At 42.3% G+C, this 24,933-nt stretch overlaps 1 protein-coding gene across 3 annotated transcripts in view; it reads right to left on the bottom strand.

Annotated features, from left to right (window-relative positions):
* MED12L (mediator complex subunit 12L) overlaps nucleotides 1-21,249 on the bottom strand; it is a 300,960-nt gene extending 279,711 nt beyond the window's left edge. For 2 of the 3 annotated variants that reach the window (XM_045029735.1, XM_045029736.1), the window contains exons 1-2: nucleotides 20,857-21,247; nucleotides 623-727 (exon numbers count right to left, since the gene is read on the bottom strand). In XM_045029735.1, coding sequence (XP_044885670.1) covers nucleotides 623-727; nucleotides 20,857-20,955 — 204 coding nt within the window. In that variant the 5' untranslated portion in view covers nucleotides 20,956-21,247. Of the gene's footprint in view, nucleotides 1-622; nucleotides 728-20,856 lie in introns of all 3 variants that reach the window. The other variant, XM_045029734.1, reaches the window with a different exon arrangement.
* Between the last annotated feature and the right edge of the window lie 3,684 nt (nucleotides 21,250-24,933).

The following is a 24,933-nucleotide window of genomic DNA, read 5'->3' as shown; positions in this document are numbered from 1 at the left end:
ACTCTAAGTATGGTCTTTCAACCAGTTGTATACCCACCTTATAGTAAATTCATCTAGGCCACATTTCCCTAATTTCCTTATGAGACTATGTCAAAAGCCTTACTAAAATCAAGATCACCACATCTAAAGCTTCCCTCCGATCCACTAGGCCAGTAACCCTGTCAAAGAGTTAGATTGGTTTGGCCTGATTTGTTCTTGACAAATCCATGCTGGTTATTACTTACAACCCTATTATTAACATCTGACAGCAGTACAGTAACCAGCTGAAGAACTGGAATTTATTCTCAACATTCTTACATTAGGTTTATAATTAACTTCAATACTCAGATTCTTAGACCAGAAGGGACCATTGTGATCTTCTATTCTGATGTCCTGTATAGCTCAGTTCACAGAACTTCCTGAAAATAATTCCTAGGGCATATCTTCTAGACAAACATTCAATCTTGATCTACAAATACTAAGACTTAAGGGTAGAACAATCTGCAACAAAAAACACCACTGTTCACTTACAAATTGTAGACAGCTTTCCCTCCCCCCATCCTCCAAAAAAAGTAACTTAAATGGTAAAATACACATGCATTTGTGAATCTGTACTCCAGCAAACTAACAAACCTTGCCTTACCTTTGAGGCATTAATGACAATATTTCTAGCAGATCCATGCTCATCTCCAGAGAAGGCTGGTTGATTATTGAAACCCTGCTTTACATTCACTGCAGTAAGTTCATCCTGCAAAGAGCATATTTTTGTTAAGTTAATTACATTTAGTTTTTTTAAATTTGATCATTTGCATCAACATATTTTTATAAAAGTCTTGGTGTGTCACACTGTATATTTTGCACATGGACTGTGTATTCTCTGCAAATCTTCCCTTTTCATACAATTTTAGAGAAAGAATGACAGTATGCAACTCATTCCAGATTTCGAGGCTTCAGCTCAAACCTGTCTGTATTTTTGTTGGAGCCGGAGGGTTCCTATAAAAAGGAGGAAAGAAGGAAGAACAGAAACTGCCTGGAGATCAAATCATCCAAGTATCTGCACGTCAGGCCCACACACAATAGAACCAATATGGTTCTACTATTTGGGAGTGGGGAGGACGGGAAGCACAGAAGGAGCAGTGTTTGATTCCACAGCCCTCTGTATGCCATAGGGCTGAGCTCTGGGTTAGTCAAGTATGTGGCAGGACTTGACTACACACATCAATCCAGGTCCAGGAACTGGATAGATCCACTAGCCACAAGCCCCCATTATGGGGTACATGCAAAGCTAGGTGGACCCCTGCCTCTGTTTCCTCCATCTATGCCTCAGCTTGCCTTTACTGCTAAGATAGTTTGACCCTCTGACCAAATGAAAAGCATTCCCTTTTGGGGTAAACAAAGACCCAAAGGAAAACCTGTCTGGACAAGTCTGGAATTTCCCCCTCTGCTTCAGTGGTATCACAACAGCCCCTTTGCCCCTTGACTGCCATGGTGCCAGTACACTACCGCTGTCAGGCAGCACCACAGGGAAGCCTGTGCCATCCTCTAATCAGAGGTTCCAGCCCCTAACATCTTACAGCAGCAAAAAAGCTGCCTTCTCCATGCATAATTCTCTGTGACCCACTTCCTACACTGGCCCATCTCCCATCTCCTTCCACAGGCTTTAGCATGGCCCCTAACTGGGAATCCTGCTTGCTGACCCCAGTCACTGGAGAATCTCATCAGCATGCTGCTCTTAGCAAGTCTCTCTCCACACTGGCAAATAAGATCTGGTCACCTGCCTTTTATATTCTGCTTCCCCATTCCCAGCAGGCCTTGCTCTCAACAGTCACACACTCCCTCCAAAAACCGTAACTCACAGATTACCTACTAAGACCCGGAGATAGGAGGTGCCAGGCTCCAGCCCATCTGTTACACACAGGTTGTATTCAGCATTACAGCCAATGAACTGTACTGATCTGCAACCTTTTGTTGTTGTTGTTATTGGTTTGGTTTTCTTTTGGTGGGGAGTGAAATGCAAAAGGATTCTATGGCCTGCCTGTGTTCCTATCCGCTCCAACATTGTTTCCCCATGCAAAGCACTTTCTGTGAGGCACTAGAATTTCTCTATATACAAAAACATGTTTACATATATATTTTTCCCAAATGAATCATCTTAGGAGAATGACCGAACTTAAATATTTAAGCTGCCATCACTGATTTCCATTATCAGCACTTACTCAGCAGATGACCCTATTATAGGTCTCACTGCTCTTGGCTTCACTACAAGGGCTATTTTCTAAAATGACACGGTCTTCATAAAGAAGTTCTCCAGTGTACTGTTGAAGCCAAACATGGTCTTACTACACACATAAATTTAATCTTTCCATCTACTTCCCCACTCCCTTCTTCAAAGATGTATTTAGTGTGGCCCGTAAAAGGGAAATCCCATAACAAAGTTGTTGTACGTCCAGTTTAGGCGCTTCAAGACTCACTCTGAAGAATCAGTAGCATTTATCCCACTTCTCCAAAGATGGCTCCATATTTTTAAGGAGGTGGGGCAAGAGTTAGGTTTACTTCTCATTGCTAAATGGAGCTATACATCTGGTCCTTGCCTCCCAGCCTCTTTTCTGTAGTACTGGTAGAGGGACACTGACATCAAAAGTTGTGGATACCGCATACCCAAGTGGAATGACATGGCTAAACTCCTGAGGTAATTCTGGCACTTACCTGAATGCACCCCACAATGCTCAATGACCACAAGCTTTCAGAAGGTATTTAAACGTTACACCATCCAAAAAGCACAAGACATATTTCAGAGGACACTAAGAACCACCCAGAACTCTATATTATTTTTGGATTAGAAACCTGAAGGCTTTCAGCTGAAGCTGTAGGAAACAGAAGGGATGACATTTCTATATTTTTATACACTTGTGCTGTGGCAGCTGGGCACATGACACAAGTTAACAAAGAACAAATGAAACTGTTCACAACAGAAAGCACAAGCAGCCCTATTGCTTTAACAAGCCATTATAAATATCACAGGGATGATCAATAACCAGAGTAGATCTGGACTAAAAATTGTGTCTTGCATGGCCTTTGGAAAAAAAAACACCACACACTTAATTTGAAAACTCTCTTGGATTGCCCAAAGCAGAGCGCTCCCACAGCTGGGGACCCTCTGCTCCAGCCCTTCAGATCACATATCTATGAGCTGTCAGCATCTCATGTTGTGATGGTGCATAGAGAGACATGGTGTCAGACAGAATGAAAAACTTTACAGATTAGAATCAACATCTCGAATTGCTCCCAGAAACAAACAGGAAACCAGTGCAGTTCAGAGAGCAAAGGTAAAAATGTGTTCCCACTGCATTACAGAGGCAGCTTCATTCAGACTTGAGATCCGTGCAAGGTTTAAGAACACCGTCCAATGTAGTCCTGCCCCAAGAGCAGAGAGCAAAAACAGCATCTGATTTATGACAGGTACAAAGAGAAATGGTCTGTATCATATTTTGCTTTGCTGAAACTTTCTATGCAACCATTTCAGCTTGGTGGCTGAAACCACAACTGACAAACAGATCTTCACTACACATACTGAAACAGCCAGAATAAACAGCTACAATGAAGCAATGGTGCCCCTTTCGCAGTTCAACCTACTTCTGGAGTGTTACTTTTGCAGTAGGAGTTTTATTGTAAGTGATTATCGCTACTATAAAGTTTTGACAGTGACTTGATCCTACAGAGATTTATGCCTGTGCAGGGCCGCCCAGAGGGGGGGGGCAAAGGGGGCAATTTGCCCCGGACCCCAGGCTCCGCAGGGGCCCCCAAGAGAACAACGGAGGCTCCCGCCTCCGCCCCTCTCCTGGAGCCTCAGCGCATCAAGCGCCGAGTCTCCGCCGGGGCCCCTGAGCCCCGCCCCGAGTTGCGTGGTGAGGGGGCGGGGCTGGGAGCTCCGGGCTGAGCTCAGCTCCCTCCGCTCGGCGCGGAGCGCCCCGCCCCCTCCCCACGCGGCTCTGAGCGGGACGGAGCTTAGGCCCCGCCGGCCACACGCTGCCGCTGTTCCGGCGAGGCGCTGAGACTCCGGGTGAGGAGGGAGCCGGGGGTAAGAGGCTGGGGCCGGGGGGAAGCGGGACCCGCCGCCGAAGCGCAGCCCGGTCTTTGGCGGCGGGGGGCCCCTTCCGTTCCGGGACCCGCCGCCAAAGTGCCCCAAAGACCCGCGGCGGGGACCCCCCCCCCGCCGAATTACCGCCGAAGACCGGGCTGCACTTCAGCGGCGGGTCCCGCTTTGGCGGTAATTCGGCGGCGGGGGGCTCCCCGCCGCGGGTCTTCGGGGCACTTCGGCAGCGGGTCCCGGAACGGAAGGGCCCCCCCGCCACCGAAGACCCCAGGCCCCCAGAATCCTCTGGGCGGCCCTGTGCCTGTGTTTACATTAAACAAGTGCACAGCCCTATTAATGGGACAATTGAGAACTCAAAAAGCACGAGTAATCCCATTGAGTTCAGGGGAACTAATCGCATGTACACACCTAAGTCTTCACAGGTTGGGAGGTGTAACTTGCCAGTTAAGACCAGCTCTAACAGTCTCCTCCAACTCCCTAAACTTCACCAAAACTAAACAAATACTGTGCCAGAAAAAAATTGTTGTTTTTTTTTTAAATATGGACTATAATCTTTTTTCGCAAAACAGTCTTCCAAAAGGAGTTTGATCTAGAAACTCCCTTTTTGGTTTATTCTGTTATCCTCAACAAGGAGCAGACCTTTTGAGTATTTCTGGGAAGTCTGAAGGGTAACATAGGAATAATTCACTACAGTATTTTTGAATTTAAGAGAACTCTGCAGGATTTATGAAGCCAGCCAGAAACACTAATCTGAATTTTAAATGAAGACAACAAAGTGCTAAAACACTCCTCCCACCTACACTATCCCCAAGACAGCCTTGAAAATTAGACCAACCAAGAGATCAAAGTGATAAAAGGATTCTAAATAGGGCTGCCAAGCTATTAAAAAAATTAATCGCGATTAATGTGCGATTAAAAAAATTAATCGTGATTAATCGCACTGTTAAACGATAATAGAATACCATTTAAATATTTTTGGATGTTTTCTACATTTTCAAATATATTGATTTCAATTACAACACAGAATACAAAATGTACAGTGCTCACTTTATATTTATTTTTTCTTACAAATATTTGTGCTGTAAAACACAAACTGCATTTTTCAATTCACCTCATGCACTGTAATGCAATGTCTTTATCATGAAAGTTGAACTTACAATTGTAGAATTACATACAAAAAATAACTGCATTCAAAAATTAAGCACTGTAAAACTTTAGAGCCTACAAGTCCCCTCAGTCCTACTCCTTGTTCAGCCAGTCAAACAAGTTTGTTTACATTTGCAGGAGATAATACTGCCCGCTTCTTGTTTATGTCACCAGAAAGTGAGAACACACGTTCACATGGCACTGTTGTAGCAAGATATTTACATGCCAGATGCACTTAAGATTCATATGTCCCTTCATGCTTCAACCACCATTCCAGAAGACATTCATCCATGACGACAGGTGCTGCTCGATAATGATCCAAAGCAGTGCAGAGCAACACACATTCGCTTATACCATCTAAGTCAGATGCCACCAGCAGAAGATTGATTTTCTTTTTGGTGGTTTGGGTTCTGTAGTTTCTGAATCACAGTGTTGCTCTTTTAAGACTTCTGAAAGCATGCTCCACACCTCGTCCCTCTCAGACTTTGAACGGCTCTTCAGATTCTTAAACCTTGGGTCGAGAAATATCACATTGGTACCTTCTTTGTGTTTTGTCAAATCTGTTGTGAAAGTGTTCTTAAAATGATCATGTGCGGGGTCATCATCCAAGACTGCTACAACATGAAATGTATGGTGGAATGCAGGTAAAACAGAATAGGAGACATACAATTCTCCCACAAGGAGTTCAGTCACAAATTTAATTAACACATTTTTTTAAATGAGCATAATCAGCATGGAAGTATGTCCTCTGGAATGAAGCATGAAGGGGTATACGAATGTTTAACATATCTGGCACGTAAATACCTTGCAATGCCAGCTCCAAAAGTGCCATGCAAATGCCTGTTCTCATCTTCCGGTGACATTATAAATAAGAAGCCGGCAGCATTCTCTCTCCTAAATGTAAACAAACTTGTTTGTCTTAGTGATTGGCTGAATAAGAAGGAGGACTGAGTGGACTTGTAGGTTCTAAAAAGTTTTACATCATTTTGTTTTTGACTGCAGTTATGTAACCAAAAAAACCTACATTTGAAAGTTGCACTTTCACGATAAAGAGATTGCATTATGGTACTTGTATGAGGTGAATTGAAAAATATTACTTTTGTTTATCATTTTTCCATTGCAAATATCTGTAATAAAAATAATATAAAGTGATCACTGTACACTTTGTATTCTGTGTTGTAATTGAAATCAATATATTTGAAAATGTAGAAAAGCATCCAAAAACATTTTAAAATTTTCAATTGGTATTTTATTGTTTAACAGTGCAATAAAAATTATTATTAATTGCAATTAATATTTTTAATCATGATTAATTTTTTGAGTTAATCGTGTGAGTTACCTACGATTAATCAACAGCCCTAATTCTAAGCAAACAAAAAAAATGTAAACTAAGCTGAAAAGAAAAATAATATATTTGTTACTATTACTGCTCACTGCAGAGATGACCTCAAAAGGTTTTGCGGTTTGTCTTTTTATTTTAATTCTGCTTTTTTTTTAAATCTGTCCGTAAGTGGCAGTGTGTTCCAATATCATACATACTGTTGGCCCATGGCATGAATTGACATTTAAGTGGTACCATAAATACTGTAGTTCTTCAGTTTGACTTTATTTGGCCCTCCAACAACCAACCATTCAGATACAAGAACTTTAAATGAATCCATGCCTCAAACAAATTTAGATCTAAGTGGCGCTTCAGAGGAGTGGTTTTGCATTTATATTAACTTCTTCCCAATCAGCTTTTGATTTTAATAACTGAAGTAACATACCAAGAACAGAGGTCAATTAATCCAGGTACCAGATACCATTAAAAGATTCAAATATATCACACTAGTTTAATTCAACCAATCATATTCATATCACTGAACACCCATTATACTGGGATAGTTAAAATAAAATAAGAAATGAGAACTATATCCCACTCTTGTTAATGTCAGAGAGAGAGAGAGAGAGAGAGATCGATCAGTTCCTTTAATGGTGCAGGATCAGATCCTAAAAGTACAACTTTGTTAGAAACAAATGCCAAGCAAATTGGTTATGTAACATCAGTAACAAATTTAGGACTTGTCCACACAGGGAAGTTAGCATGCATGTGAAATTAAAGTGCACTAGTTACCCTGCACAAACACCCTGTATAGACATTGCTTAGTGCCCTCAACCAGTTTAGATTAGTACACCTCCAATTAAACCAGGGTTAGCCCATCAGAGCTTTGGATCCGGCCCACGGGGCACCGCGAGCCCTACGCCACTCCCAGAAGCAGCAAGCACCACATCCCTGCAGCCCCTGAGGGTGGGAGGGGGCAGATGGCTCTGCGCACTGCCCTCGCCTGCAGGCGTGTACACACACACACACACACCCTGCAGCTCCCATTGGCCAGGAACGGAGAACTGCGGCTAATGGGAGCTTCGGGGGAAGTACCTACAGGCGAGGGCAGCATGCTGAGCCCTCTGGCTCCCCTCCCACAGGGGCCTCAGTGAAATGGTACCGGCTGCTTCGGAGCCCCATTGCCACCCCAGGGTTGTTTCAGGTAAGTGGCGCTGGGCTAGAGCCCAAACCCCTGAACCCCTCCTGCACCCCGCACCTCAACCCCCTGCCCTGAGCCCCCTCCCACACTCCACACCCCTCCCCTAAGCCCTCTTCTGCACTCCACACCCCCTCCTGCACCCCAACCCTCTGCCGAGCCCTCTCATCTACCCCACACCCCTCCTCCACCCCAACCCCTTGCACTGAGCCCCTTCCTGCACACCACACTCCCTCTTGCACCCCAATCCCCTGCCCCAGCCCTACATTCATAGCCCTGCATACAATTTCCCCACCCAGATGTGGCCCTCGAGCCAAAAAGTTTGCCCACTCCTGAATTAAACTAATGCACCCAGAGGCACTCAGCGCACAGTAAGAGTGTCCACCAGGGCTGGCTCCAGGCACCAGCTCAGCAAGCAGGTGCTTGGGGCGGCCAAGGGGAAGGTGCGGCATGTCAGGCTCTTCGGCGGCAATTCGGCAGCAGGTCCCTCTTGGGGGGGGGGGGGGAGGAAGGACCTGCTGCAGGATTGCCACCAAAGAAGAAAGTGGCATGGTGGAAGTCCCACCAATCGCGACTTTTGTCTGGGGTGTTTTTTTTTCTCTCGTCGCTGCTTGGGGTGGCAAAAACCCTGGAGCCGGCCCTGATGTCCACACAACTAGTGCACAACAGCTACTGAGGCTTTTCTCTGACAACCCTAAATTGTACACAACTAAATGTACAAAGGTGGAGCATGCAATCACTCTGTTTAACTTGAAAATCAAGCCATCTCCAAGCAACAAATGCAGGAATGCCACACAGTGCTGTCTCTTATGAGGAGATACGCTGTGGCACACTGCACTGGATTTTGCGGGCTCTTGAGGGGACGTCAAGCCTGCTTTCAATATGTCAAGCAGTGTCCCCAAGCAAACCCAATCAAGATTTAAAACTGTTTTGTAGTTTTAAATAGTCAGAGAAGCTGAGCTCAAATTTTATTAAATAATAATTGCTTTACAGAGTATTTTTAAGATCTATTTATGCAATCAGAACATTCATCACCATAGTAGCTGAGCATTTATAAAGGTGAGAAGTTCAAACATCCTTTTCAAAATATAATAGTAATAGTAATAATACATTAGAATGCTGATGTTCAGAGGTGCAGAGCATCCTCACCTTCCATGGTTTGAATAGAAGTTGCAGCTGTTCCACACCTCTGAGAAAAAGTCAGACCCTGAACTTTTCTGTCCATTATTACACTGCTCATATACTGCCATTGACATTGTATGGTAGAGTCTTGCAACGCCTACCAAGTGCAGTCAAAAGAGCCTTCAGAATATTAGCATGATGATCTCCTGGGTTTCCCAGAACTGTGAGTGAGTGTGTTACCCCTTTGAGTCTCAGCAAGTGCAAGCTTTGCTGCTGCTGAACTGTGTGTTATCTCCTTTGTCTTGCCAGAAAACTTCAGAGAGGTGATTAAGAAAAAGCAGAAAGCCTACAAAGAATGGAAGATGGGAGTGATCAGTAAGGAAAGCTACCTTATTGAGGTCGGAACATGTAGGGATAAAGTTAGAAAAGCCAAAAGCCATGTAGAGTTGGACCTTGCAAAGGAAATTAAAACCAATAGTAAGAGGTTCTATAGCCATATAAATAATAAGAAAACAAAGAAAGAAGAAGTGGGACTGCTAAACACTGAGGATGGAGTGGAGGTTAAGGATAATCTAGGCATGGCCCAATATCTAAACAAATACTTTGCCTCAGTCTTTAATGAGGAGCTTAGGGATAAGGGTAGGATGACAAATAGGAATGAGGATATGGAGGTAGATATTACCACATCCAAGGCAAAAAACAAAACTCTAACAGCTTACTGGGAGAAAATCAGGGGGCCCAGATAATCTTCATCCAAGAATATTAAAAGAACTGGCACATGAAATTGCAAGCCCATTAACAAGAATTTTTAATGAATCTGTAAACTCAGGGGTTATACCGTATGACTGGAGAATTGCTAACATAGTTCCTATATTTAAGAAAGGGAAAAAACATGATCCGGGCAACTACCAAGCCTGTCAGTGGTATGCAAGGTCTTGGAAAAAATTTTGAAGGAAAAAGTAGTCAAGGACATTGAGGTCAATGGTAATTGGGACAAAAGACAACATGGTTTTACAAAAGGTAGATCGTGCCAATCCAACCTGATCTCCTTCTTCTAGAAGGTAACAGATTTTTTAGATAAAGGAAATGCAGTGGAGCTAATTTACCTCAATTTCAGTAAGACATTTGATACGGTTCCACATGGGGAATTATTAGCTAAATTGGAAAAGATGGGGATCAATATGAAAATTGAAAGGTTGATAAGGAACTGGTTAAAGGGGAGACTACAACGGGTCGTACTGGAAGGTGAATTGTCAGGCTGGAGGGAGGTTACTAGTGGAGTTCCTCAGGGATGGGTTTTGAGACCAATCTTTTTATTACTGACCTTGGCACAAAAAGTGGGAGTGTGCTAATAAAGTCTGCGGATGACACAAAGCTGGGAGGTATTGCCAATACAGAGAAGGACCAGGATATCATACAGGAAGATCTGGATGACCTTGTAAACTGGAGTAATAGTAATAGGATGAAATTTAATAGTGAAATTTAGGGATTAACAACAAGAATTTTGGTTATAAATTGGGGACATATCAGTTGGAAGTAACAGAGGAGGAGAAGGACCTTGAAGTATTGGTTGATCACAGGATGACTATGAGTCGCCAATATGATATGGCTGTGAAAAAAGCTAAAGCGGTCTTGGGATGCATCAGGCGAGGTATTTCCAGTAGAGATAACGAGATCTTAGTACCGTTATACAAGGCACTGGTGAGACCTCATCTGGAATACTGTGTGCAGTTCTGGTCTACCATGTTTAAAGGAGGATGAATTCAAACTGGAACAGGTACAGAGAAGGGCTACTAGGATGATGCAAGGAATGGAAAACCTGTCATATGAAAGAAGACTCAAAGAGCTTGGCTTGTTTAGCCTAACCAAAAGAAGGCTGAAGGGAGATATGATTGCTCTCTATAAATATATCAGAGGGATAAATACCAGGGAGGGAGAGGAATTATTTAAGCTCAGTACCAATGTGGACACAAGAACAAATGGATATAAACTGGCCATCAGGAAGTTTAGACTTGAAATTAGACGAAGGTTTCTAACCGTCAGAGGAGTGAAGTTCTGGAACAGCCTTCCAAGGGGAGTAGAGGGGGCAAAAGACATATCTGGCTTCAAGACTAAGCTTGATAAGTTTATGGAGGGGATGGTATAATAATGGGATAGCCTAATTTTCGCAATTAATTCGTCTTTGGCTACTAGCGGTAAATATGCCCAATGGCTGGTGATGGGATGTTAGATGGGGTGGGTGTCTGGCTGGTGAGTCTTACCCACATGCTCAGGGTTTACCTGATCGCCATTTGGGGTCAGGAAGGAATTTTCTTCCAGGGCAGATTGGAAGGGTTTCGCCTTCCTCTGCAGCATGGAGCACGGGTCACTTGCTGGAAGATTCTCTGCACCTTGAAGTCTTTAAACCATGATTTGAGGACTTCAATGGTTCAGACACAGGTTTGATACAGGAGTGGGTGGGTGAGATTCTGTGGCCTGTGTTGTGCAGGTCAGACTAGATGATCATAATTGTCCCTTCTGACCTTAAAGTCTATTGATTCAGGCCTCTACCAGTCCAAACCTTGCCTAGCCAGTAAGAATCAGTGAGCTCCAATTCCCGAGTACCTCAGATATATCTTTCTCTGCGGTGGTTTGCCCCTCTTACGGTAGCACCCACAAAACCTTACTGCTCCTTTAAAGAGATAGTACAAAGTAGTTTATTAATGTAACTGGGGTTAAACCCTCCACTTCAATTACAGGATTTTGAGTTGATTTATGGTAAAAGTAAAGCAAGTTTATTAACAAAAGGACATAGTTTTAAGTGACACTAAGTATAAGGAATAAGGATAGAAATCGTTACAAACAAACTAAAAATACACTTCTATGATTAAATATCAACAAAACTAGAGTCTTCTGTTCAAAGAAGTTTTTCTCACCACGGTCATTCTTCCAGCATAGCTGGCCCGGTCTTTAGCCAGGACCCAACACACAGAGCTCAAAGCACTTGGTTTCTTTGATTCCATGGGTGAAAGATAAAATAAGTGTTCTCTCCCCCACCTTTTTATCAGCCAGTAAACCTTTGAAATATTTTTTTTGAAAAGTATGGCCAGACAAAACTTCTCTCCCCTGCTGAGGTGTAGACACCATGCTGTCTTCTCCCCTGCTTGTTAGCTTTATTTACCTTATAAGTACCTTCATTGTCTCTGCCCGACAACCAGGCAGGTCAGACAAGCAAATACATATTCCTTTTTCTAGGGCAGGCTGGGTTTATGCATTGCTTGCCAAACACATTTTAGCAGAATTCCAGCACAGATTTACAACCCTTTGTACAAGCCCCATGTATACAGCATGCAATGATTTTCAGGACCAGCATGTTACTAGTTTGTACATGATACCTTCCATGACAACAGCATATGAGGTGCATTGAGCTGGTCAGGCCAGCTGAGTTTTACTGTTATGTACCAGGGACCCCCTTGCCAACTCTCATTGGGGTGCTCCTAGGGTCACAATTAGTACATGACAGGCCTACTTCAATTAGTGTTTTTTAATCCAGAGAGAGAACACGTGTATGAATCAAATACACCATAAATAATTATGTTCAAACAATGTTAAAGGATCACTAATGGGTACTTCAGACTATACAGTTGTGTATGAATTTGTTTTTAATTCGTTGCAAAAGAGTCTCTTCAAATTTCAGCATTCTCCAGTAATGTTTATCACTCAGTCGCTGCATCATTGGGCTAGTGAAGGAGAATCAGAAAGTAAATGACTAGAAAATTACAGGGAAAAATAAAATGGCAACTGCCCAGTGTATTTTGACATCCAAGCTAAATGAAGCATATGAAGTAAACAGACAGCAGAACCAGTGAATGGTAAATTAGATTTAAAATTATTTCAGTTTAATAGTGTTAATAACAAGGGATTTTTAAAAACGTAATTTTTAACCTAAGACAATCCTTCAGAGGACTAATTTAAAAGGGACCAACTTAAACCAACAAAAGAAAGGAAATGTAAAATAATGTTCTTTACTGATTCTTGTGTGTCTAGAAGATATCGCATCATATATAGTATTCACATTCAGCCACTGTTGTGTGGCTCTCTGCAATCTAAGTACAACTGGCGTAAAAGGACACTAATGAACTGGCTCATGTATGTAGGACACTTCCCTCAACTGGGCAGAATCAGAATTACTTAATTGTGTCTCATAGGTCCTATATGTAGAGGCCTGCAAATCCGCAGACCATTTTTGCAGATTGAAGATCAGATGCAGATACAAATTTTGTATCTAGAGCCCTACAGATATCTGCTTAACATCCACGGATGCAGCTATCCAGACCATTTTTGTGGATCACAGATCAGATGCGGATACACATTTGTATCTGCGCAGTGCTCTATCTATATGCCTAAGAGCTAAGGAAGTTTCTCTTAAGCTGAAGTGGTAGTAAGCCTGTGTTTCTGGAAGAGGAAAATTGAGTTTCTGTCCTCACCCTTGCTGTGAAGACTGAAATGCATAATCCAACACTAACAGGCACTTTATTTTGCCACTATTTACAGTACAGCTACAATAAATACTTTCCATATTAAACTCTGGATTCCCTTCCTTATGTGAATTATCAAGTCTGGTGGTGTTTTAAATTTTAAGCATTTTAAATTTCCATCTTTTTTCTTTAGTACAATATTATAAGACAGACAATGCATTATTCGCAGTCCATAATGCATTGCTTCAATGATGCTTTGAGTGGCACAGAGCAACACAAAGCCTCAAGACACTTCAACACCTCTTCAAAGCGCTGTTGCATGAGATTTGACATAGTACCTTGCTACAGCTTGAACTTTGTCAATTTACAGCATAGAGATGTTGAGGGGAGTTCTCCTCCTCTCTGGCTCCCACCTGTTGGTTTTCCCCATAGGAGACAGTGACCTGAGCCACTGTATCATGAAAATCCTGACTGATCCTTAACTATAAACATGTACAAAATGTATCACTAAAGTGCAAAATACATTTGTTATATGTTCTAGGAATATGCACATTCAATTTTGTAATAAAACTGTCCATTAGATTGGCTTTATTTCCATTTGCAGAAGTTTCTGTTTGTGTGTGTGTGTGTATGCGCAAATGCATGACTGGTTAATTCAACATACCATCTTGAAACACTCCTAACACAATTTCCATTTGATTGACGGGATTTCAAACAGAGGTGTGGTCATCTTCCAACACCTATGAAGGAATTAGTGCTATTTGTTGGACTTAGGAGATACAGCATGTTAGCACTGTCTGCTGTGTTAAACATGTTATTTCACTGATGACACCAAACAAAGCAACTACAAGGGGTTAGAAATGAGTTATTATGAAGCTGTGATTTATAGTGGTTATGAAATGGGACTGTATGCCAGGAACTCATGTGTTCAAATCACATTGACTCCCTAGTGACCTTGTATAAAGCATTTAGGGCTGATTCTGCCCAGGGCTGTAGAATGCAACTCAACACAGGCTGGTATAGCCAGTGCCAGACCCTCATCCTCTCTGTAAAACTGGAACACTTAATTACCTACCACACACAGTTGCTATGAGGATTAGTTAACATTTGTAAACCTCTTTGAAGAGATAAAGCATAAATCTAGAGAAAGTAGGGTGTGTGTGTGTGTGTGTGTGTGTGAGACACACACACACACACGCTGTTTGAGACGTACAAGGATGAATTTCAGTACACATCAAATTTGAGAGTTCTGTATCAGAAAGACAACAGCTCCTCGATCATGGGAATTAGGATTACAGCATACTATTAAGAGCCTGACCCAAAGACCACAGATGTCAATGGGAGTCTTTCCACTCACTTCAACTAGCATCTGCCTCATGTATCTGGGTTTTTTCCTATAAACTATACCAGCACAAATACTCACGTATAAACTGCATATCTAAAGGAAGGTTCAGGTCAGAGTACACATTTAGATTGTCTTTCAAACCTTCACATACCAACCTTTATTTTAAAATAGGTAATATGAGGCTCCCTGCCCCCTGAAAAATACTAGGTGTGATCAGACAATACTTTGAGCTGTCAATATTTTTATTATTATTATTATTTTTAAATCACATTTTTAGCCACACAACTGCAAAACCATTTGTGAGCCGAGGAAGAGTTTTGTTATTATTTCAGGTATTTTCTCTCTCTCTCATATAAAATGTGAATAGCAACTCGTTTCTGTTAAACCTAGATTGCATTTTCAGACTTACTGGATTACTATTAAACATTTTAGAAATGCTCTATATAAAAAAATCAACAGTATACAAGCAGTTATGATCAGCTTCTGTGTTTGTGTGTTTATTTTTCCAGTCTAAGAATGAAAACAAAATTGAGATAATAAAAATTACAAAATGAAATACAAAAATGTGGAATTAAATCCAGAGTATGTACCAATAAGGACAGGTGAATGAGTCAGAGCTGCACATGTTCAGCTACATTTGTAATGCTATCTTTATATTCTCTGTAGGCATTTGTAAGGTAACAGACATTACTGAAAAAGCAGATGTCTTAGCTGATAAGCATGTATAATGTCTCATTAATTTCAGCTCTGGCCTAAACTCTCACAAAAACGTATTTATTTTTTTCAGCCAGCAGCAGTGAGAGAGAGGGGGATTGGATTTTGGGATCTTAGGGTTAAAGCACTAGTTCAGGTACCCAAACCCTTCTTTAGTAAGACCATGGACAGTTCTCTGAAAATATCCACTTAATGTGCAGCGGCAGTCCAAAAAAGCGAACAGAACGTTGGGAATCATTAAGAAAGGAATAGATAAGAAGACAGAAAATATCATATTGCCGCTATATAAATCCATGGTACGCCCACATCTTGAATACTGCGTGCAGATGTGGTCGCCCCATCTAAAAAACAAAAAAAAACCAAAAACAAAAACAAAAAACAAAAAAAGATGTATTGGAATTGGAAAAGGTTCATAAAAGATCAACAAAAATTATTGGGGTATGGAACATTTTCCATATGAGGAGAGATTAAAAGGACTGGGGCTTGTCAGATTGGAAAAGATGACGACTAAGCAGGGGGATATGATAGAGGTCTATAAAATCAAGACTGGTGTGGAAAAAGTAAATAAGGAAGTGTTATTTACTCCTTCTCATAACACAAGAACTAAGGGTCACCAACTGAAATTAATAGGCAGCAGGTTTAAAACAAACAAAAGCAAGTATTTCTTCACACAATGCACAGTCACTCTCCGGAACTTTTTGCCAGAGGATGTTGTGAAGGCCAAAACTATAATAAATATCAAGGGGTAGCTGAGTTAGTCTGTGTCCACAAAAACAACAAGGAGTCTGGTTGCACCTTAAAGTCTAACAGATGTATTTAGGCATAAGCTTTCATGGGTAAAAAAACCACTTTTTCAGATGCAAACTATAACAGGGTTCAAAAAAGAACTAGATAAATTCATGGAAGATAGATCCGTCAATGGCTATTATCCATGATGGGCAGGAATGGGGTCCCTAGCCTCTGTTTGCCAGAAGCTGGGAATGGGCAAAAGGGGGTGGATCACTTGATGATTACCTGTTCTGTTCATTCCCTCTGGAGCACCTGACATTGGCCACTGCTGGAAGACAGGATATTTAGCTAGATGGACCTTTGGTCTGACCCAGTTTGGCCATTCTTATGTTCATGTCTACACTGCGATTTTAGCCACTGATGCAGCTGCCCTGGCACAAACCCCCAGCATATACATGGTTTATAGTAGTGCAGCTGATTTATAACTATGAGATCAAGAAATAACTCCTTAAAACAGATGAGACAGCACACAGATAACATATTATACTAGTTACATCTTATGGACAATGCGATACATTGCAAGTGGGTGGGGGAGGAAGCTAGGGAGGATTAGTCTTAATGTTAATATGGCAATTAGTGCTTTCTAGGGTAACTTCAGAATGGTGCTTCCATTACTTCGGAGAGGGAAAAACACTGAGCTTTAAAGCCTAAGGTGTATCAGAGGCTGTGAAGATTACACACTGAACATATTAGATGGATTCTCAGAGCATGAGAGAAAGCAGCGATTTACATATACTTTCAAAGGGACTAAGAAGAATATGCATGTGCTGAACCTGCATAAGAGAATCGTGTTAGGAGACATTTCCCTGTTATGCTGGATGAAACAATTCAGTATCTGAAATGAAATAAAGTCAAGTCTTGGTTATGGATGTAATGGGAGGCATTTTAAACCTAGGAGAACTGAAGTTTGGGAAGAGTCATGCTGTATGCTCCTAGTTTGGAAAGAACAACGGAAACCCTTTCCTTACTGGGGGCACTTCTTAAATACAACAGTGATGTGCATGACACTAAATTATTATACTTTGAATTTGATTCTGTAAATCATTTTGAGATTTAATAGTCTCTTTCGTACAAGTTATAAGGATCAAATTCTATAACGCTTTTTAAGTAAATGAGACTACTCATATGAGTAAAACAGGCAGGACCTGGCCCTAATGCTGCATTGTATTATTTAGTTTAAGTGTTATGCCTTAGATCTGTGTTAGCCAGCATTTAATGTTAGCTGAGTTTATTTTAAAAGGACACAGTCAACTTGAAATCTAATAAGCATTTTAAAAAAGAAAAAAAAGTTGGTTTAGGTACTACACACTTGCCCCGAGTTGCCCTGCAATCACATTTTCCTTGGTTTTTTTCCCAACGTTTTTCTCTCCTATATTATGTGAAAAATGCAGTCATTCAACAGAGGAAGCTTGACTACACAGTGAAACTTTCTAAGTGCCAAGTATTGTCCAAAGTAATACACTAAAAATAATTCTTTAATCTTTCTTTTATAGCAATTTTAGGTAAAAAAAAACCATTCAGATAGAAGTGTAATTTTTAAGTTGAAGGTGTGCCTTCAACCACCCTTTTGTATCTGTAAGTAATTACTAACTCCAAAGAGACCGACCAATTGTAAAAAAAACATAGAACACCAGGTCTTAAAGCCTACAATACCTCATATTTGCATCCATTTGCTGTAAAACCAGATTTGAGATATAGAGCTTGAGAATCCAGCATATGAGGTGTTGCCTGTTCTCGATGGAGTGTGAATTTGGGAAAGGATGAAATGATGGTTTTTGACACCAGACTAATCAAAAATATCTACTCTAGCTTGCTCCTAACTTTTCTTCAATCAATCATTTTAAACTTATTACCACCTTCCAAAAATGATGACTATGCTTTAACAACAGAGTGTTATTTCATACTGTGTATGCCCAGTGTAAAACAAATAGCAATGCAACATGTGAACATAAAGTGAGCAAGTCTTCCCCTTAAGTCATGTTTCAATCAATTATCTCATGGCAAATAATAAGCCAATTGCAGTTATTTTCTACTTACTAGTACACCCAGGCAGTGTGTTCTAAATATTAACCATCTGGACACTTGCTGCTATCACTCTTATTGTAACCAACTGCATACGTATAAAGTGTATCTGCAAGAATCAGTCCACTTCCTAACTAAAAATATACAACATTCCTGAGCTAAAAATTGATCTGTGTATGTAGTCACAGCTTAGTCCAAATACAGTTCTGTAAGTTTGGTCAAGATCACTTGTAAAAATATATAATGTGTCACAAAATAATTCAAATAATGGTAACCTGCAATTTTATTTATAAATATGACAACAGGGGTAGTATGTGGGATGGAAGGGGCGGGGGCAGGAAGAAGCAAAGGTTCAGAGAATCCACAGGGGCTCAGAGGATTGGTAATGGGATAGAAAATGGAGATTTTATCTGAATCACTAGTCCAAATCCATCTGATGTCAGCAGTCACCAGAAGTAGATATCATCTGATAACTGTTTGGTGACCTATATGAATCAGTTGGTGGTTTAAGTCTAATTCATAGCAGATGTGTCCATGTTCGCAAATCAGTGTCAAAATTAGCATTCACTGGCCTCCTTGCTGGCTGTCTCAGCAAAAAAAAAAACCAAAGACTGAATGGGCCATGATAACCAGGTAATCTGGAGAATCTTGCATAGCTGCTGCCCATGCTATACTTGCTCCATAGATAACTAGAGAGCTTCATTCTCCAGGACTCAGGCTGGCAACTTTCATAAACGCTGAACTCACCAAGAAAAGTGGAAAGTTGGAAGTGCTCTGGGAACCGTACATACAGATACCGAGGAGAGGAATAGCAGAGAATGGAAGTACATGACCATACTACACAAGGGGCTATGAGCCTGACCCAAAGCCCAACAAAGTCAATGGAAAAAAGTGAGACGCTCATGGATTTCAATGAGCTTTGGATCAAACCCCAGGACTTTAGAGACAGCCAGAGGCATAATCAGTTTGAAGTAGGAGCTTTGAACGTAAAAGAAATATAGAAGGTGAAATGGGGAAATCTCCTTGGCAAAAGGAAAACAATGTACAGGGACCAGATATACTGCCAGAGAGTGTAACTGATTGTCAGATTTTACAGAGAAGCACCAACTAGAACATGCTGCCAGTCCTGAATTACTCTCCCAAGTCCTAAATAAAGGAATTAACCATAATTCTAGATATGTTTTTGTTATATTACCAAAAACAAAGAGCAGCATAAAGACTACGATCAAATGTTTGGATAATATTTGAGAGCAGCAAGTATGGTTCCTCCTTCCACTCTCCCCTTTGAGCAAGTTTTAAAAATACATTTTCAAGTTTCTGAATTCCTTGGGCTACATCTTACCTTAGAACTGAAGATCACTCAGAGCCCACTTCTTAAGATTTAAGAAAATATGTTTCTAGTAATTAATAAACTCTCACTTGAGATGGCCATGCAACCAGCTGCCCTTTGAAATTAGAATCATTATCCCTACTTCCACAGTCTCAGATCTCTATTAGGTTAACCTGCAAGTCAACACATCAGCAAGCACTGCCTAAGAGTTACTTGTTATTTTGGGATTTGTAATTTTACAATTTAGATTAACAATTAGAGGGCAGATTTTTTTTAAATGCACTTTTAGAAAGAAAAATACCAAATCTTTGTAACAGAAGGACATGAACACTTACATCCAGAAGATTTTACCTCAACAAATTCAGGGACCCAACTCATTTCAATTATATTTGCTGATTAATACAAAATGGTTTTCCCCTCCCTCAATTATATTCAAAATATCTATGAGGGCAATGACTACCGTTTGGCTGAGGTCACAGTAAGAAAAGGAAAGTCACTCAGGCAAAATGGTTTACAGGTGACTACAGCTTTAACCTGTACAAAACACTACAGATAGGAAGCAGGTGAGTTAAAAAATAAACAAGTCCCATGACAAATCGTAGCAGAGTGATTATTTTAACAAGCGATTATTTTTAAATCATCGCTTGTTAATTGCAGTGGATCCTACCTACAGACTGCCATGGTTACTGCACTGTGCCTGCTAGTGGCACCCAGAGTGCTGAAGCAAGGTACCTAGAAGTCAAGCAAACAGCTTTTGTTCCAGCAGATGTTACTGGCCATTGACCAACATCCAAATAACTTGCCTAGTGCACTACAGCATCCATAGCCATAGACAAGCCTGGCTGTCTGTAAGGACTGTCCATCTCCTCTGGGTCAGAATTTCCTGCCCCAGAAGGCGGGAGGGAAGGGACATCAGTTTCCCCAGGGTTGCCAGCGGAGGGGGGGGTCTCCTGTTCACTGGGGTCCAGAGAGCTGTCACGCCTGCCCAGCCCCAGCCTCGCCGCAGAAAATGCAAGTCAGTGGGGGGTGCCTTGCCTTGCCTTGCCAGCCGACATTTTTCAAAAGTTTAAAAGGATTCACTAGGGAGGGGAGGGGAATGGGGCGGCAGCAGCCGGGGCTGCCTCAGGCCCAGGCTGGGCGCAGCCCCCCAGTGAAGGCATCACCGCTGCGGCTCAGCGCTCCCCCCAGACCAGCAGCAGCTCCGCTCCGGCAGGCTCCTTTCCCACCCACCCCCCGACCCCCGCCCCCATCGCCCCTTCAGGTGGCCGCCGGGCAAACTTCTGCCCCTCGCCAGCTCCGCGGAGCCCACGCCCGGCGCAGCCGAAGGCTCGGGCTCTCACCTCCTTCTGCTTGGGGTCCTGGGGGTAGACGTCGGGCGGCCCCAGCCGGGGGCGTTTGAGCGGTCTCTGCTCATAGCTGAGAAGCCCGAAGGCGGCCATGATCTCTCATGGTAGCCGGCAAAATGAATGAGAGTTGGAGACGGAGCAGGCTCTGAGCACCAGGGAGCAGCACTTTGCAGACAGGCTCCCTCTCTCCGTCTGGCTCTGTCTCTCCTGCAGCGGAGAGCGAGGCAGGCTGGCGGCTGCCTCCTGACAGACACCCACCAGCATCGCCCCCAGGCTACTGCCGAACAAGTGCCCCACAGCTGGGGCTCCGGCGGGGCAGGGCGGTGCGCGCCCTGGGACAGCAGCACTGCCAGCTGGAGCGGGTTTGGGGGGCGGGGTATTTTCCCCCTCCCCAGGCCTGGCAGGGCTCTCTCTCACTCCAGGGTAATTTCACTGAGGGGATTTCAAACCGGGCTGGCTATTTCTTTCGCAACTATATCACTTTAAGACCCGGCCAAGTCACTCATCAGGCGGGAGATGCCTTCCAATTGCAGCCAGAACGAGGGCTTGATGGTAGATGCCTGAGTGCAACGCAGAGCAAAATCCTTCCTCCTGAGAGGGGCTCAAAAATAAACGGATTGAAAATTAATCTCCAAGTGAAAGACTTAATCTCCACATAACTGAGATGTGCTAGATCGGCTCATAGCAGGACATTGACTAATAACTTGGGTCATAACAAACCAAAACTTTTCTTTTTTTAAGTAAAGTGTTGTGTGGCTATTTCTGACATTAAATGTTTAAACAGCTAAAGTGTTTTCCCCCTGCAATGCCCACAGCTTTGGGGGCTTGGGTGACTTCCATAAATGTTCTTTACATGGAAGTGAGCACAGCTGAGGCCTGAAAGAGATCGAGGAGAGGGAGGCAGGTGGGAATCTGCAGGAATTTTGTCTGTGCCTGTTAAATGGCTGCTTCCAAATGAAACTGTGGTCCTTAAGTGCTTCCCCTTAGAAATAATGCCAAGGAGATAGGATATGGGCTCTGCAAAATGCAGCAGGCTCTCACAGTGGTTTACAGCCTAGTTAACTGCGTTCTTAACTCCCGCGTGTTTGGTGGATGTATTATGGAAAAACACCCATAGCTATTGTGCAAAAAGACATGTTCTCTGCATAGTACTTCATTGTACCTTATTTTGAGAGATGCTATTCATTTAGGCCCAAACTTACCTATGTTCAACAAACTTGATGTTACTTCTCCTGACTCACTTTAACTGTAGAAAATAATTTAGTTCTGAAAGAATCCTAAAACTGAAAGTGTGGAAGGAGACAAGGTGGGTGAGGTAATATCTTTTATTGGACCAACCTCTGTTCAAGAGAGAGACAAGCTTTCAAGCCCCCACAAAGCTCTTCTTCAGGTCTGAGAAAGGTATGAGCATCACAGCTAAATGCGAGGTGGAACAGATTGTTTACCCCAAGTAGCACATTTTCTAAGGGGCCATTCAAGGTAGAGTGGTGGTTAACATTTCTGCAGTCACAGGACAAAAAGGGGATGAGTGGGTTACAGATTGTTGTAATAAACATAAATCCAGTGTTTCTGGTCAGTCCATGATTTTTAGTGTCCAACAGAGTAATGAATTTAAGCTCCCAGGCTCATCTTTTGAAAATTTTGTGCAGGTTTCCTTTGAGGATGAGGACTGATCAGTGGCAAAGCCAGGTTTTAGCAGCAGGGGGAGCGAACACATAAAAAAAGGCGCCACCCACCACAAAGAAGAAAAAAAAGAAAAACCCCGACTGACCCGGAGCAGCTGAAGGACCCACCGCCAAAGACCCAGAGCACCGCTGGGCGAGTAGAAGCGGTTTGATGATAATGGTACCTTGAATGGACCCTTACAATATGTGCTAACTACTTATGCTAAATAAATAAGAAATAATCTGTTCCACCTTGCATTTAGCTGTGATGCTAGAAGTACCTTTCCCAGACCTGAAGAAGAGCTCTGTGTGGTTCGGTTGCTTGTCTCCCTCACCAACAGAAATTGGTCCAATAATAGATATTACCTCATCCACCGTGTCTCTCTAATATCCTGGGACTGACATAGCTACAACTACACTGCATACATTATAAAGGGAGTCATTTGCACCAAAGTAAGGAATCCCACAGCATTTTACATTTCTGCATGGATGGTTTTTTGTATTCCCCATTCTGGATCTTTGTCCTATATCACATCCCACATTTGGACTTGGCAGGTTGCTACATTTGTTCCTCTGGCAGGTGTGTTGTTTGCAGTACTGAAGAGAGAGAGGCCACCAGCTATTACAGACCCTTCTTCTGATGAATATATTATGTGGATGGTGGAGAAAATCCCACAGTTATTGGGCAGCAGGTGTACTCCCAACATGTCTCTTAAGTCAAGTAGTGTGGGGAGGGAAAGAATCTCCTCAGTTGTTGCACAGCAGGTCCCCTTCCCTTGTGGATGTCACATGACAACAGTACAGACTTACAGAGTAATTGTCTTCTAGAACATAGAACTCTATTGTAATAAGGAAAACAGTATTATCACTAAAGCTAATCTTTCTCATTCTTCACTGTAGAACCTGACTCAGACCTTCAATCCCGCCACACACACACCCTCTGTCAGCCTTCCCACCAAAGTTTTAAAGAAATAGCGCACATCTCTTCACAATTCCCCCACCCCCTTTTTCTATGTAAGTTATCCTTAGCCAGAATTATTATTTAAAATCATAACTCCAGACAAGTCACTGGCTCCCTCACTTGTTCAGATCTGGTCATCTTCTGGCCTTGAGCAAGATTTTGTCCAGTTGATTCACTGGGACTATCAAACCCCAAATGTGTACTCTCTTGTTCAATAGTTAAGATTCTTCTCAGCGGAATTATCTCCCTGCATTAAAACCACTGAGATTAGAATCATGTGGCAATTTAACTCCATGTGGAAACAACTGAAGATGCTCTGTTTCTTCTGCACTCAGTTTCTTGATCAGTCTCATCAAGGTAGCATCCTGGGCCACAGCTGGTGTAGTCAAGTATTTACACTACATTCATCCAATTTTAATCAGGACCGAGTCTCCTGGTTTCAATCTGAGTACGCTTGGGATTCCTTTCTGATGGCTAAAGAAGAAAGCCTGAGGCTGTTTAGATTTAGTATCTCTCAACCAACCACATATGGATTAATGCTCCCACCACACCACACACTTTCCCCTCCACAGACTGCCTCTTCCATTATCTAATGCTTGCTCCAATAGCTAGGTTACTCTAGACTAGTACAAAGATTATTCCCAACAGAAAGGGGCTTTCAGGGAGAGGCTCAGCTGGCAGACTCCTCTCTTTTACACTGAGTGCATCTGTTGATCTCAACTGTGGTACTAGGACATGTGGAAAAGGCAGTTTCTCAGGTAGGCTGCTCCCAGGCCATTTAGGGTTTTAAAGGGTAAAAAAAATGCCACCTTAAACTCCATCAAGAAGTTAAATAAAAAAAAATCAAGTGAAGATCCCAGAGTTCTGGCTTCAGGTGTTCACAGTAAAAAATGCTCTTTATCAAGTGGGCTGTCATTCTGCACTAGCCTCAGCTTGTGACTGGACATCGGGTATAGAGTGACATTGCAGTTGCCCAGTTGTCAAGTTGCAAAGGCATGAATCACTGTATGTGCTCTCACACACAAGATTCATGGTGTCAATATGTATAATTCAGGTTTTTATTGCTATTTGTTAAATTCCCCAGGAAAAAGCTTGCAGTCCTTGCTAAGATAGCTGTAGCGAATGGGAGTTTTTTCTGAGTAGGGGCTGCAAGATTTAGGCCTAGAGTAATAGCAAACAAATGTAGCTTATTATATTAAATGCTATTATAATATTGCAATTACTATAATATTTTTCCCTGAGTTGCTGGTGACTCCAAGGGTGTAGAGACTATCAGATAGGGCTAGACTATAACTTCACACTCTGGCCTGAGCAAATGTAAGGGGGACTGTTGTCCCCTTACTAACATTCAGTGGGGGTGTTTTGGTTGGCTAGCTCCCAGTACTAAAAGGGGAAGGGTTGATGGGAAATCAGGACCCTGAGACTGACAGTCCCCAGGAACAATGG

Source organism: Mauremys mutica, chromosome 9 (genome assembly GCF_020497125.1).
Source record: "Mauremys mutica isolate MM-2020 ecotype Southern chromosome 9, ASM2049712v1, whole genome shotgun sequence".
In the NCBI taxonomy this organism is placed as follows: domain Eukaryota; kingdom Metazoa; phylum Chordata; order Testudines; family Geoemydidae; genus Mauremys; species Mauremys mutica.
The sequence above is the reverse complement of the archived record's forward strand: the minus strand, read 5'-3'. Positions and strand labels throughout refer to the sequence as shown.